The following is a 16,552-nucleotide window of genomic DNA, read 5'->3' on the forward strand; positions in this document are numbered from 1 at the left end:
GCATAACTCATAATGTTTATAAATTACCCAATATATTTCAGAAACATACTTTACCTAATTAGAGGCAAGTTAACAGAATTTCACTTTAACAAGCCATTGTTCTTAAGATCTTATACTCAAGATAACCAAATCTAGCCTGCACAGGCAACAATAAAATCATTTCCCACCATTTTAAAACTGCCAAAAATGATACTGTTTTTTTCACTTAGGTTTAAACTAGTTCTCCAAAATCTTTCCCCAAGTTTCAGAGCAATTAGCATAAACTCTTTTGTCAATAGGTTAAGAAATTCCTATAGAAGTTTTATTTGCCTTGCCCAGCCCAAATCAAGCTTATGCTAAACACATTTGCAACATTGAAATGACCAATTCTTAATCATTGTTCTTAAACCTCTAGCAAAGCTCTTTAACAAAATTCACAGACAATTCACACAGAACATAAATCATACAGATATAGACTGCACAATTACAACATTAAACAAAACATTTAACACAGAAAACTAGGGCTTTTCCCCAGGGATAGCCCCGAGAGAAGTGTTTCAGCTGGAGATTCTTTCCTTCCAGAATCCAAATGGAGCTTTTTAGGCTTTCATTCCCAGTTTGGTGCATTTCTCTGCCTTCACAGAAAATGCCCAGATATAAAAATATATCCAGAACCAAATTGTGCCTAATGTCACCTAGATGTGCCCAAAAGGTACCCAGACCAGATAGTGCCGAAAAAAGGCACTCAGAATCAGATAATCAGACCCAGACCCAGATTTATACTCTAGAATACCCAATATAAGTTGTTAACTATTAAAGCAAATATGTCCCTGGGACCAAAAAAAAAAAAAAAAAAAAAAAAAAAAAGGCAGCTGGGTTGGGGATGGGGGAATAGAATCTTTGCACTAAATTTTTTTGGAAATTGTCTTTAGCATTAGTTTATAAGTCATGTAAGGAAATTATTTTTATGTGTATTTTATAGAAACACTATATTTTAAAAATGATGTTTATTACGGAACTTGGTCACAGTTTATTTGCCAGTTTTGGCTTTGAATGACTTAGTTGTTTCTAAAACTAAAGTCTGACTTCAAGTATGCAAATATACCAACATTCTTTTTTTTATTTTTGCACTAACAGTATTTTTTTCCAATTATATATAAATATAGTTTTAACATTCATTTTTGTAAGGTTTTAAATTCCCAATTTTTTTCCTGCCTCACTCCCCTTCTCCATTCCAAGACAGCAAGCAACTGATATAGGCAATACTTCTGCAATCATATTAAATGTATTAGTCATGTTGTGAAAGTAGAATCAGAACAAAAAGGAAAAACTATGAAAAAGAAAAAAACAATTTTTAAAAGTGAAAATAGTGTGCTTCTGTCTATATTAATAGTGAATAGTTCTTTCTCTGGATGTGTAGCATTTTTTTTTCACGTCTTTAGAAATTGTCTTAGATCAATATATTGCTGAGAAGAGCTAAATCTCTCATAGCTGATCATCACACAGTTTGGCTGTTAATGTATACAATGTTCTCCTGGTTCTGCTCATTTTACGCAACATTAGTTCCTGTAAAACTTTCCAGGTTTTTCTGAAAGCTGCTGCTCATCATTTCTTATAGAACAATAATATTCTTTTACATTTATATACCACAACTTTTTCAATCATTTCCCAATTAATGGGTGTCCCTTTAATGTCCAATTTTGTGCTACCACAAAAAGAGCTTCTATAAATATTTTTGTACATATAGGTCCTTTTCCCTTTTTTATGCTCTCCTTGGAATATAGACTTAGTGCTGGATCAAAGAGTATGCATGCATATTTGTTTATGCTATTGTTTCTGATGGCCATTCCAACAAGTTGTCTCCCCAAGTATTTAGAGCAATGGCAGCATCATTTGAGTGAAGGCACAGCTGCTCAGAGTAACTCTTTTGAAGAATCATCATCATTTGAATATGTGCATATTTTTAAGAGAATTCATTTAGAACTAGAAGCGACCCTCTTTGTCCAACTTACACACTTTTTAAAAGAGGAAAGACCACTTTGTTATCTTTATAGGCACACCTTGTATATACTATACTTCCCTCCTTTAGTAAAAAAATACTGAAACATAATTTAATCTTTTCTTAGTGACTTGGGGCCATCATTATAAGCCCTTTTTGTATTATGTGGAAATAAGGATTCTCTCAGAGTTACTGGAAGTGTTTGATTGGCTTGTTCTTAAATTGACTTCCTTTATATCGTTCTCTTGTTCATAGGATCATAGAATTAGAACTGGAAAAGAACTTGAAGGAAATCTCATTTTACAGATGAGTAAACTGTAAGATAGAGAGGTAAAGTGGCTTGTTTGACTCATGTCCCACTGACTCAAATTCAGCCCTTTTCCACTATACCACACTGTGCCATAGATGGTGAGCCTACCATCCTTCCTTATGTGTCTTGGTTATTTTTTATCACTTGCTTGCCACTGCTATCCATTGTTCTCAAGCCTCTTCACCCTTCTTGCCATTCACCTTCACTCTGAAGTACAGGTACAAATTACACAAGAATTCAGAAACCAATTATCAGAAACTTAAAAGAGTGTGTGTGTGTGTGTGTCTGAGAAGGGAAGGAATGACTAACTGTGATGTGGATTCTATGTCTTTGGAACTTATTTTGTGTTTATAACTGTTCAAAGGGCATTAAGGTCGCTGGAACTCTGAACACTCGATAAATGTATCAGTATTGCTATTCTGTATTCATCTAAATCAGAATTTGGGGAAAAGCCTAATGATGAATGTATGCTAAAGGAAAAGATTATATGAGATGTATAAATTCAAGTTCAGGCTAATTTTTAAATTAATGTCAATTCATAATAAGATGATGAAAGGGTAGCTAGTCCCTAATAGATTTGTCAGATCCTTCATCAGGCCATTCAATTAAATAGCTATTTATTGAATGCCTATTATATGGTATATTTTTAATTAAGATGCCCCCAGTTGTTATTTCCCCTTAACTTTGCATTTTTATTTTATATGTAATCTCTACCCATCTGAGAAAATGCTGAATTCCCCCACCCCCAGTAAAATGTAACCTCCACAAAGGGGGAGGGACTTTCTCAATTGTGTTTCTACAGTACTAGCATATAATAGTAACTTAATAAATTTTCATCAATTGTGAAGAAATGTTGCCAAGAATCATTATGCATTTATCATCTATCTCTAGTAACTAAACCTGTATCTTTCCAAGTTTGGATATATTTCAATTTAAAAATGGCTTAGAACTGAATAAAAGATTTTATAATTCTCTCAGACCTAAAGGAACATGCAACATGAATTAAAATTGATAGAGACAGGAGGAATAACAACAAATAACACCAAGATTATGTAAGATTCCTTTAATATGTGGCTATGTGGCCTTTCTGTTTTGAGTTTTCTTTTTATTCTTTTATATGAAAAAGAGATTCTTTAATGGAAAAGATTGAGGAATAGCCTGGTGATTTTGGGATCTTTAGGGGCAACTGAGTCCTCAATCAACCCCAAAGGAAGAATAAGTTTCAAGAGTTACCTATTCAAGCCGTTTTTGTAGTGGCAAGTAATTGGAAACTCATTTGGGGAATGACTGAATAAGTTATGATATATGAATGTTATGGAATATCATTATTGTTCTATAAAAAGTGACCAGCAGGATGATTTCAGAAAGGCCTGGAGAGACTTATATGAACTGACGGTAAGTGCAGTGAGTAGAACCAAGAGAATATTGTACATAGCAACAATAAGATTATGTGATGATCAACTTTGATGGGTGGCTCTTTTCAACAATGAAGTGATTCAGGCCAGTTCCAATAGACCTGTAATGGAGTCATCTGCATCCAGACAGAGGACTGTGAGGACTGAGCGTGGATCACAACATAGTATTTTCACCTTTTTTGTTGTTTGCTTGCTTTTTTCTTTTTGTATTTTTCCCCTTTTTGATCTGATTTTTCTTGTGCCGCATGATAAATGTGGAAATATATATAGAAGAACTGCTCATGTCTAACATATCTCACTACTTGCTGACTAGGGGAGAGGGAAGAGGAAGAGAGGAAGAAATTTTGGAACACAAGGTTTTGCATGGATAAAGCTGAAAACTATTTTTGTGTATATTTTGAAAATAAAAACCTATTATTAAGGAAAAATACATAAAGATGAATGTTTGTTGCTCTAAATTTTTTGAGCCAGAATTAGACTAGAATCTTATTTCTATGCTCACATGGCTGTAATTCATTCAAAGATAATTTTTTTTCACTGAGTTGTTTCCTGCTTATAGGTGCAACATGAAAAACAAGTTGTTCCAGTCAAATAAACTGAAATAATAGATTTCTAGATTACTCTTGTGCATATTGTGCTGCAGCACTAAATAGAGCATAGATTTAGAGCTTGAAGGTACCTTAAAGGTGGCCCCAGCCTCCTTATTTTATAGATGAAGAAATGAGATGTCAAGTGATTGGCATATGATTAGTCAGAGAAATTGCAGCAGATCTGGAAAATTAATCCAAACCCTTTTATTCCAGATCCAGCCTTCCTCCCAACTGAAAAATTGGCAGAACCCTCATATCCAAACTGCTGCTAGCTAATTTCCTTTGAAAATGTCAAGGAAACTGGAACCAGATTGTAGAGTACATTCAAGAATCTATACTACATCTTTGAATTAAATGCTTTTAAATAAGTTAACTGCTTGTTTTCTTCCTCTTTAGGTTTAAAAGGGAAAATGTACACTCTTCAGCCAATTGAGATTCAGCTCTTGGAGAATACTTCTTTGAACCTCATGGATTAGCTGGAATTTGGACTGTGAAGCCCTTGCTGAGAAGAGCTTTCAAGCTTTGATCACCTGAACAGACTCTAGCAATGGCCAGCAAACGGAAATCTACCACCCCTTGCATGATACCAGTAAAAACTGTGGTGTTACAGGAAACAGAAGCAGACCCTGTTGAAGGTTTTAACGAAGGAACTCAGCAAGAGTTACCTCCTGAAACTTCTACTGTTAATGATGCTGTTAACAACAACAATAATAATAATGGAACACTATCTAATGGGCATCGAAGTACTTTTGATGGTGATTCTTACATATGTAAATATTGTGATTTTGGGTCTCAAGACATGAATCAATTTATGGGGCATATGAACTCAGAACACACAGACTTTAATAAAGACCCCTCTTTTGTATGTATTGAATGCAATTTTATGGCAAAAACCTCTGAAGGGCTTTCACTCCACAATGCCAAATGTCATACTGGTGAAATCAGCTTCATTTGGAATGTGGCCAAACAGGACAATCATTTAACTATAGAACAAATCATCTCTGATAGCACCAGCAGTCACGACCTTTCAGGGGAATCCTATGAAGAAGGGATAGATGGACAAGCTGAAATTATTATTACTAAAACTCCAATTATGAAGATAATGAAAGGGAAAGCTGAAGCCAAAAAAATTCACACACTGAAGGAGAACTTGCCAAATCCATCTGCTGGAGAGAATTTATTAAATCAGCCATCTGGAGAGAACTTACTCAGTCAGTCAGTTGGTGAAACTGAGATGAAAGAGAGTGACCATTCTTTCACCAATGGATCTGTCCCGGTCAGCCAGGCAACCAGCAACCCTGTGAAAACTTCACACGTTGCCAATGGCCCGCTAATTGGAACCGTGCCTGTTTTACCTGCTGGCATAGCTCAGTTTCTATCTATTCAACAGCAGCCCCAAGTGCATACACAACACCATCACCACCAGCCACTGCCTACATCTAAGTCACTTCCCAAAGTGATGATTCCATTGAGCAGCATTCCAACATACAATGCAGCCATGGACTCAAATAGCTTCCTGAAAAACTCTTTCCATAAGTTTCCTTACCCAACCAAAGCTGAGCTTTGCTACTTGACTGTTGTGACCAAGTACCCTGAAGAACAACTAAAAATTTGGTTTACTGCCCAAAGATTGAAGCAAGGTATCAGTTGGTCCCCTGAGGAGATAGAAGATGCAAGGAAAAAGATGTTTAACACAGTTATCCAGTCAGTACCTCAGCCTACAATCACAGTTTTAAATACTCCTTTGGTTGCCAATGCTGGCAACGTCCAACATCTCATTCAGGCTGCCTTACCCGGTCATGTTGTTACAGGGCAACCAGAAGGTACAGGCGGATTGCTGGTTACTCAGCCAATAATGGCCAATGGGCTACAGGGGACAAGTTCCTCTCTCACCTTAGCGGTTACCTCTGTTCCCAAGCAGCCAGCTGTTGCACCACATAACACTGTTTGCTCAAATACTGCATCCACCGTGAAGGTGGTAAATGCTGCTCAGTCTCTGCTCACTGCATGTCCAACTATAACTTCCCAAGCTTTCTTAGATTCTAGCATCTACAAAAATAAAAAATCTCATGAACAGCTATCAGCTTTGAAAGGTAGCTTTTGTAGGAATCAGTTCCCTGGACAAGGTGAAGTAGAGCACTTGACCAAAATCACAGGCCTCACTACAAGGGAGGTTCGAAAATGGTTCAGTGATCGAAGATATCATTGCAGAAATCTGAAAGGTACTCGGAGCATGTTACCCGGAGATAGTAGTTCTATGATTATGGATTCCACACCTGATGTTACCTTCACTCTGTCACCCAAAGCACCTGACTTAGCCTGTGTGACAACAGCAACAACACCAGGAATTCATCACTCAGCCAAACGGCAATCCTGGCATCAGACACCAGATTTCACCCCAACAAAATATAAGGAGAGAGCTCCAGAACAGCTCAGAGCCTTGGAAAGCAGTTTTGCACAAAATCCTCTTCCCCTTGAGGAAGAAGTAGACCGACTGAGAAGTGAAACCAAAATGACCAGAAGAGAAATCGATAGCTGGTTTTCAGAGCGGCGGAAAAAAAAGTCCGCAGAAGAGAATAAAAAATCTGAAGAAGCAGCTTCTCAGGAGGAAGAAGAGGCTGAGGAAGATTGCGGTGAAGAGGATCCCGCTGATGAGTGGAGGGCTTCAAATGAAAATGGCTCTTCAGAGGCTGCTGGTAGTGACCATCCTCGAGTGGAGCGGAAAGTCAGCCCCATCAAAATCAATCTCAAGAATCTGAGAGTGACAGAGGCCAATGGCAGAAACGAATCAGTAGGACTGAGTACTAATGACCACGAGGATGAGCAAGGTTTGAGCAAATCCCTGGAACAACCCAAGAACAAAGTGAATTATAAAAAGACTGCCCAGCAAAGGCACTTGCTCAGGCAGCTGTTTGTCCAAACCCAGTGGCCAACAAATCAGGAATACGATGGTCTTGTCTCCCAGTCTGGCTTGCCCAGGGCAGAGGTCGTGCGCTGGTTTGGAGACAGCAGATATGCACTTAAAAATGGACAACTGAAGTGGTATGAGGATTATAAGCATGGTAATTTCCCCCCTGGTTTATTGGTCATCAGTCCAAGCAATAGAGAGCTGCTTCAGGATTATTATAAAACCCACAAAACGCTGTATGAAGATGATCTTCAGGGCCTATGTGACAAAACTCAGATGAGCTCACAACAAGTTAAATTGTGGTTTGCTGAAAAAATGGGTGAGGAAACCCGAGCTGTATCTGACACTTGCAGTGAGGACCAGTATTCCAGTACTGGAGAACAAGCAGGAAATCACAAAGGAACATGTGACACCTATTCAGAAGTGTCTGAGAATAGTGAGTGCTGGGAGCCCAGTGGCCAGGAGATCAGTTCAGAACCTTTTGATACACTGAGCCCTCAAGCTGGAATCCAGCTAGGTAAGGAATCACAGCATGCCCCTTTCTGCAGTGGAGAGCCTAAGCTTACCAAACTTCTATCTAGATTACTCTTCTCAATTATTGTGATCTGGTCATCAATAGTAGTACAAGTCTGATGACTGTTGATTTTTCATGGGACATCTAGTGGCACAGTGAGAATGAGACAGCAGTCATGAGGATGAATTAATGTAATGCTAGAAGAGGGAGAAAGAGCCAGTCCCTTATAGGAATGTATTAGTGCTGGGGCAAGAACTTAATGTGCTTGGCTAAGGTGGCCTCTCCAACTGTCCTAGAACTTGGTTACCTGAACTAAAAAGTCGTGTAGTTTGTGAGTAGTAAGTAGCTCCAGAAGTTCTTGAGATGTGGTGCTGAGGTAGAGAAGTACATATGCCTTCATATTGGGTTTTGGTTTGGGATTTGTTTGTTTTTTTTTAAGTGATGATGGGAGGAAGGAGAAGAGAGGGGATTTTTAAAAGCCCAACAATTTAAGAGTAATGAGTAAGGGGAAAAAAACTTTTAATTGCCTTTATATAAGATGTAATAAGTTTTAACAAAAACTTATGGACTGCCTTTTCTGCTGCCCTCTTTCAAACTTTTAGGAATGTTGATGATGGAAAAATCATTTAGTATCTTTTAGAAGAGTATAGGTGTTTTGATTCTCTTTTTTGAATGTCATGCTTTTTTGCGGAACTATATAGGTTCTCTTTTAAAATAGAGATATCAAACTAATGGCCTGGTGCTCAAACAAGATTAAGATGTCATTAGGAAATCTTTAACAAAATTAATAAAAATACATGTTGTAACATAGATATTTTCTAAGTAAGTAGATAGTATCCTCGGATTGGTTCTAATCGAGTTTGACACCAATTGTTTAAAGATTATTTTGGAGGGACCTACATTATTTAAAAAAAAAAAAAAAACAGTTGAAGGAACAAACATCTCTAAGGTATCCAGGCCATGATTATGCATTTGGTGGGTTCTCTAGGTCTTTCTCTGGGATCTTCTTCCCCATTTTTAAGGCTTTCATTTGATTTACTATTTGTAACACATATATTAAGAAATATCCAAGAGAAGGTGAAAATATGATGAGCCCATTCACCTGTAGATTATTAATTCTAGTGAAAGATTTGGTGAAAGCCTAGTAAGATTTTGAGATGAGCTGTGAATTTTTCTGTGCTTTCTCTATGTGACATTACCACATGGATAATTTTGTGTGGCATATTTTCCTTCTAATGCCATCTCTTGTCAAAAATTCAATTCAAAGAACATTTGTTAAATGTCTATCATGTGTAATTCTGTGCTAGGTGCTAGTGATACAAAGATTAAAAACGTGCCCTCAGAGAGCTTGTTAAGGGGTCCAGGTCCCCTAAATTTTTTTTGAGTTACTGTATTTTCCAGATATGCTGGACCTAAAGCATACAAGAGGCCCTAACTGTGTCAAGGATGAATGAAGCTCCCCCTGAGCTGAAATAATTTGTAGTTGCATCTCAAGCTGGATTCCCTGTGTGTCCTTAAGAGGCAAGATAGGCACTAGCCAGTCTGTACCAGGTTGGGATAATGCTTGTACAGTTGGGGTCCTTTACATATAAGCCTGCCTTTATAGTGTAGCTGTTTCCCAGGGGAAAGCTCTTCCCTGGAGTTGGGGGAGAGGAAAAAGAGAAGGGAGAGTACTCTTTTTTTTTAATAGCTTTTTATTTACAAGTGATATATATGGGTAATTTTACAGCATTGACAATTGCCAAAACTTTTGTTCCAATTTTCCCCTTCCTTCCCCCTAGATGGCAGGTTGACTAAGACATGTTAAATATGTTAAAGTATAAATTAAATACAATATAAGTATACATGACCAAACTGTTATTTTGCTGTACAAAAAGAATCGGACTCTGAAATCGTGTACAGTTAGCCTGTGAAGGAAATCTAAAATGCAGGCAGGCAGGCAGGCAGAAATATAGGGATTGGGAATTCAATGTAATGGTTCTTAGTCATCTCCCAGAGTTCTTTCGCTAGGCATAGCTGGTTCAATTCATTACTGCTCCATTGGAACTGATTTGGTTCATCTCATTGCTGAGGATGGCCAGGTCCATCAGAATTGATCAACATATAGTATTGTTGTTGAAGTATATAATGATCTCCTGGCCCTGCCTGTTTCACTCAGCATCAGTTTGTGTAAGTCTCAGGGAGTACTCTTTTAAATTTTTCCCCCCTCATCTTAGCTGTATAACCTCCCCCTCCCATGTTACACTATTGCCTGGTATTCCCTCCTTCCTTTGTCCCACTATTATAAAAATGTAAATTTTTGAAAAGACAGGGAATCCTTTGGGTTCAACATGCAGGTTCATTTCTCTTGTAATAAATCTGGTTTACATCTCATAACATGATTGTAGTAGAATGAGGCGGAGCAATGATGGTTTATGTATACTACCCGAAAAGTATTGTTTAGGGTAAGGTGTGATATGGGATAAGGGAGAGACTTAGTCCTCTAGGAAAATGATAAGAGGGAGATAGAAAACAGTACATTTTCATTTGGAGGAATTAGAAAAAGCTTCTAGTAAAAAAAAAAAAAATCTGAGCTGAAGAGAAAGAAGATAAGGATTTTAAGTGATACCTAAGAAAATAAAGAAATGAGAGATTGCCTTTCAGGTGTGAGGAATGCATGTTTGTGGAAGATGGAGAAAGTATGTCAAAACCTTAGAGAGCCAGAATAGCATGGGCTTTCACCAACCAAAATTTTTTTTCTTCATAGATGAGAGTTGATAATCTGAAGTTGTGCTATTTGGTCTTACTGTGTAACCTCAGATTTACAAGACAGGCTACATAGAGAGGTTGATTATTTCTCCTTACACCAGGGATCCTTAACCTGGGGTTCATGTACTTGGTCTTTAATATTTTTGTAACTTTATTTTAACATAACGAATTTCCTTTGAAACCTTAGGTATTTATTTTATGCTTTTATAAATGCCATTCTTAGGAAAGATTCATGGGCTTTTAGCAAAATGCCAAAGTAGATTGTAACATGAAAAATGGTTTTTTTAAATGTTTTTAAAAAGTAGATACTATTACTATAGAAAGTAAGGCAGGGAGAGAGGGAGGAAATTTAAAGTGATATAAGTTCCAATTCACAAATTTAGATTCCTCTTCCCACTAATTTTTAGCTATCTTTGCTACTTAATATAACTCTGGCTTTCTTTTCTTGGGAAGAAGAGAAAACCACTTTAATTCAACTGAAATTATTCTTAAAGTCAGAAACTGTGCTGTTGGCATTTTTGAACAGTAAAATGGCCCAGGTCCTTGGCTTTCCAAACAAGCATTTATTAACTCTGTTCTGGGAACTAAGCTAGCTGCTGTAAATACAAGAACAAAAATGAATCTACTTCTGAGTTTAAGGTACCCACATTCTGAGTGTTTGAGTGACCCTCTTCGAGGACCCTAGTATTTACATCTTTTTCAAAAGTATATCTTGTAGAGAGAACCGACTACCTTTTTAATCTTAGGGAAGGAAGTCTGACACCTATCTATTAATTCTGTATTTATCTTCTATCCAAAAATCCAGAAACAATTGACTAAACTGTTCTCATCTCCCTCCCCCCCCCCAGGCAATTGTGAGATTTTCTTTTATGTAATCAAAAAAGTTTTTTTTTTTTAAAACAATACTCCCTCCTTCTACTTGATCCAACTCAGCTTTGTTCTAAGTTGTTTTATATGCATAAAGATTATTCTTTAAGTATAATATAGTATACTAGAAAAATCACTTGCTTTAGATTCAGAGTACCTGGAGTTCAAATTTGTACCTCTGATGTTTGTTACATATATGACTTGGGACACCTTATAAGTTTATTTAACTTCTCTGGGGGATAGCTAGGTGGTACAATGGATAAGAGTACCAGGCCTAGAGTCAGATAGACTCACCTTCCTGAGGTCTGGTTTCAAGTACTTACTTACCTGTATGACTCTGGGCAGGTCATTTCTCCCTGTCTTCCTCAATTTCCTCATCTGCAAAATGATTTGTAGAAGAAAACAGCAAACCACATATCTCTACCAGGAAAACCCCAAATGGGGTCATGAAGAGCAGAGCACAGTTGAAAAATGATTGAAGAAATACAGCTTCTATGGGATTTAAGAGTCCTCTTCTATAAAATGAAGGGGTTGGATTAGATCATCTCTAAAGTCATTTCTACCTTTAAGTCTATATAATTCTGTGAATAATAGCTTACATTTTAAAGTTTGCAAAATACTTATACATATATTATCTCTTTTAATCTTCACAAAAGCCCAGTGAGGTAAAATGCTATTTTTAACCTCCATTTTACGGGGATAAATGAGAAAACTGAGATGAAGAATAAGTTGACTTGAATAGGGTCAGAGAAGAAGTAAATATCCGAGGAAGAATTTAAACCCAAGTCTACCTGATTTCTTTGCATCTATTCATGAGATTCCGTTGCCTATGAGTTTTTCAAATCCCCAAAGGTTTTTTTAAAACCATGATTTAGTCCTAAATTTTTTTTTTGAAACCTTTTTTAAATATATATTTTATTGATGCTTTTTTTTTCTTTCTTTCTTACATCTGTGACATTTCCCAATGACAGTTACCCCCATGGAAACCTTTCTAATGACAAATGAGTATAGCCTACTCCTGGATCACAAACTAGACATTTTTTCCAAACTTTACAACCTCTCAAACTTGTCCAAAATAGGAATCATGATTAAAAAATCAAGTAATCTCAACTCTCTCTAGACTATGGGACACAAAGAGTCCTAATGAAGTAAAACCTCATCGAAAAAATAATCTCTAACACACAACATGCTTGCTCAGCACTTTCTGTTCCACTCCCCCATATATAGAACTTGATTATTTATTCTGATACCGGGGTCTCTTAACTTACTTGGAAGCACTAGCTGATTCCTGAGCAGGTAATGAAAATCAGCCTTCCCCTCCCCTTCTCCCAGTGCCAAGGAAAATAAAAAAGCAGAATTTTACTCTGGCAGGGAAGAAGAGAGACAAATGTCTCTATACTGCAACAGAATTTAGCAAGAAAACCTAGGAATGAAGGGAAGTAGGCCAGGATATGTGTATGTAGCTATGTATCACTCTGTTAACCTGAATGGAGGAGTCCAGCATCCATCTGGAGCCACTTCTGTCCCCTTCAGAAGTCACTTGAGGGTAGAAACTGAGACTTGTGAAATGTCCAAGTAGGAGGAAGCTGAGACAACCTTTAGGTCAGCCTTTAAGGATACCTTTATCAAAGGAGAGAGTCAGAAAGTGATCCATAGGGAAATATAAAAAAAGAAGACTGAAATTTCCAAAAATTTTAAAAGGAAGAAAACTTCCGTTAAGAAAACTTCAGTTAAAAACTTTGAGCATTAGCAGAAAAAAACACACAGAAAAGATTAATTACAGAAAGGAGTATGGCCTCTAGATCACATAAAAACGTCCAAATATCTATGAAAAAATTTTTCGAAGCAAAGAAAAATTAATCAATACATGAAAAGTCAGAGGATCCAGTAGATTTCCAAGAGAGCATGGAACCACAGCAGAACATTTCCGAATAATTTAAAAGAGAAATAAGAATTGTGAAAGTAGAATGTCTGCAGAATAGAAATAATTGGCAAAATAGAGAAACTTTGGTAAGAAACAAAAAAAAAAAAAAAAAGAGTAATTGAATGGGAATGCAAATACATTAAAGTGAAAGTTAATCTGGAAAAGAAGCCAAAAATCCCACATTTTACACATACACACACAGACACATTATTTCCATTCAAGCAAAACATTAATCTTCAAGAATAGGATTAGTAGACAAGGGGAGAGGCGGAGACAGCAAATAAGGTATGAGTACCCTCTATGAGCCAGGTACTATGCTAAGTGTTTTGTAAATATTGTTTGATTCTCACAATAATTCTGTGAGGTAGATGCTTTTATAGTTTGTTTTTTTTTATAGTTAGGGAAACTGACAACAGTTAAGTGATTTGTTCACAGTCACACAGCTAGTAAGTATCTGACTCTTTGAAATGAAGTCCAATCTTTCTAACTCCAGACCCTGCACTCTTATCCAATGTGCCACTGAGCTGCAGAGGATTATAGGTCTCCCAGAAGACGAGTCAAAAAATTTGAACATTACAGTGCGAGAAATATTAGAAGAAAACTGCTCTCAAAGTGTTTACAAACCAATATATATATAATTCCAAAAGTACTTAAAACTGCATTCAGACTTTTGGGACACTCTTATATTGGTTGTCGGTCAAAGCATACCTCATTTTACAGCTATCACCAACCACCCCCTTAAGAGAAGAGGAAGGCTTGTTTTATAATCATTCCTCATAAGTCAAGATTGTACACAGCATTGATCAAAGTATTTTTTCAGTATTTTCCTTATATTATTGTGGTCATTCTAGAGATTACTCACCTAGTTGTGCTTACTCGAATCTGCCTCAGTTCATACAAGTCTTCCAAAGTTCCTCTGAATACCTTCTATTTTTTATTTCTAATGACATAATCATATTACATATAATTCAAATTCAATAAATTGTTCGGTTTTTCCCAATTGACGGGCACCCACTTTACTTCTAGTTTGGTCCTGCCATGGAAAATACCACTATAAATATTTTTAATAAATGGGGCATTTTTGCCTTTTCTTTCTGAATTTGAATTAAAAACATAGGAATAAAAAAGAATAGGCTGATTTTAAAACATAAATTTTTCAGTGGTTGTTTCACATAAGTTTTTTTGGTTAAAAAAAATTATCCAAAATTTTCAGTGGCAAGCTGTTAAACCAATGTTACATGCATTATGGATAGCACTAAAAGTGAACATGTCTTTTCGTTACCAACCTATAATTACTGTATGTTATTGTGACTGTTAATTACTACATGATTATTAGCATAAGAAAGATAATGAATAATCACTGTGAATACTTTGCTTTCCTAATCAAAGTAGCATGCTTTTGTTATATGGCCTAAACACGACATTACATGACATTTATACTTAAATCACAGTCTTTTCATAAGGTTGCTGCAAAATAAATGATAAGCAATATTACTGTAATAATGTAGCCTTCCCAGTGTTGTTAGTCACAGTAAATGTATTTCATCTTCTTATTATAGCCTGAGTTTTTGCCAGTTTCCCCTTGTGGGGTGAGTAAATAATGCTCAATAACTTTTCTACATAGAAAACTTTTTATGTAAACCTTTGATGTGGTAATAGTGAGTGTGCTTAATTGTGGTATTAAGATTGGTGAGTCATCATAAAAGGACATAGTGTTTAAATGATTTTTTTTTAAACCTCAAGTCTTAAAACTGTTAATATGGCAGAGGAGGCCTTTTTTCTCTTCATCTGACAGATTTGCTCTAAAATATTCCAAGTTTTCCTTGTAATTTCAAGTCCAACTTGATTTTGGAGAAAAGAAGTGACCTTTCAGGTCCTTTGTAATTCTAGTTTTTTCTATATTTTTCTGATTCCAAGTATGAACACTTCAGCTTTCAACACATGAGGAAATGAAAAAAAAAAAAAAAAAAAAAAAAAACGTTTTTATTGTCATCCCACAAACTAAAAGAATATTACCTGTATTTGTAATGCAATTGTTGGTATCTTCTCAGCTTTTACTACTTGGAAGGCAGTGTGGTGTACAGAAAAGAGCACTGGCTTTGAAATAAGGGGATGTAGATTCAAATCTCACCTCTGATCTTTATTATCTGTGTGACCTTGAGATCTGACTTGACTTTGGTGGGCCTTCCTCTATGCATTTTCCAAATGACAAGAGGTTCTGTGATCTACAGATCTATTCCTAATCATCTCGATTTTATTGTAGTCAAGAAAGAACAGTGGGATGACAAGGGATTTGTGGCATTTCAGGGGGTGGAGGTGGGGAAGAAGAGATGTTACACTTTAATGATCCTTTTTTGAAGGTGTCACAGACACCAAATGGCTGCCATAGGCCAGGGCAAATAACATAGAAAGAATGTTATGATTATTGTTAATCATCATAAGCTGTTAAAAAGCCTGTTTGGGGAATGCTTTTTCAGTCAAGGTCAGTGAAGAAGATACCAAGGTCTGTGTTTTTTTTTTTTTTAAAAAAACTCCTGTGTTTACTTCACATTCAGGGCTAAAAATTATGAAACAAAGATGAAGGCTGTAATAAAAATCTGGGTAGAAAATTAGAATGCTTGCTCATCTTAGAGGAGTGTTCTGAAGGGCACAACATGACATAGGTACCCTGCCCAGGGGTCTATGGTCGTCAGGCCAGAGAAGGCTTCTTGTAACTATTCTGATTGCTATGTTGGAATTTTAGCCAACTAGCAGCTCTCCTCCCTCAGTCTGAAATTGAGCTGAACCTGGAAGTGAGACTTCCAAAAAGCTCTTAATTTACGAATGTGGAATTACATTGAAAATGCTCAAACTTTCACGTGGACATGTTTGAAGTCTGTTCTAAAATGTATTTTATGTATCTTTTTTTTTTCTTTTTCCAGAAGCAGATTGAATTTACACTGACTGCTATGAAGGATCTGCCAAATATGGGAAGATGTCAAATGGAACGGGTCAGATCTGAACCTCTGCTGCAGGGGCCAGTTTCAGTGCCTGCTGCTGTGAGACTTTTACCCAAGCACACTGGGGAGAAGCTGTTGGGAACTCACTGGTCACACCAGAGCTCTTCACAGCCAACTTAGGATGAGATGCTGAGCTGGAGAGCAGGGTTCATGTCAGATTCTTTCTCCCGCAATATAGGACCTCTTCTTTGCCTTCCAGTGGATAAAATATTTCAGATTTCTTATTCATGTACAACAGAACCAACTTTTTTAACATATACATCTGCCTATACACATTTAATAAAACATCAAATTATAAA

General features: G+C 36.6%; 1 protein-coding gene across 8 annotated transcripts in view; it reads left to right on the top strand.

Annotated features, from left to right (window-relative positions):
- The window catches only part of ZHX3 (zinc fingers and homeoboxes 3), a 161,361-nt gene extending 144,809 nt beyond the window's left edge, over positions 1–16,552 (top strand). For all 8 annotated transcript variants that reach the window (XM_051979304.1, XM_051979299.1, XM_051979298.1 and 5 more), the window contains 2 exons: positions 4,690–7,718; positions 16,176–16,552. In XM_051979304.1, coding sequence (XP_051835264.1) covers positions 4,841–7,718; positions 16,176–16,186 — 2,889 coding nt within the window. In that variant the 5' untranslated portion in view covers positions 4,690–4,840 and the 3' untranslated portion in view covers positions 16,187–16,552. The remainder of the gene's footprint in view (positions 1–4,689; positions 7,719–16,175) is intronic.

Source organism: Antechinus flavipes, chromosome 2, assembly GCF_016432865.1.
Source record: "Antechinus flavipes isolate AdamAnt ecotype Samford, QLD, Australia chromosome 2, AdamAnt_v2, whole genome shotgun sequence".
NCBI lineage: Eukaryota > Metazoa > Chordata > Mammalia > Dasyuromorphia > Dasyuridae > Antechinus > Antechinus flavipes.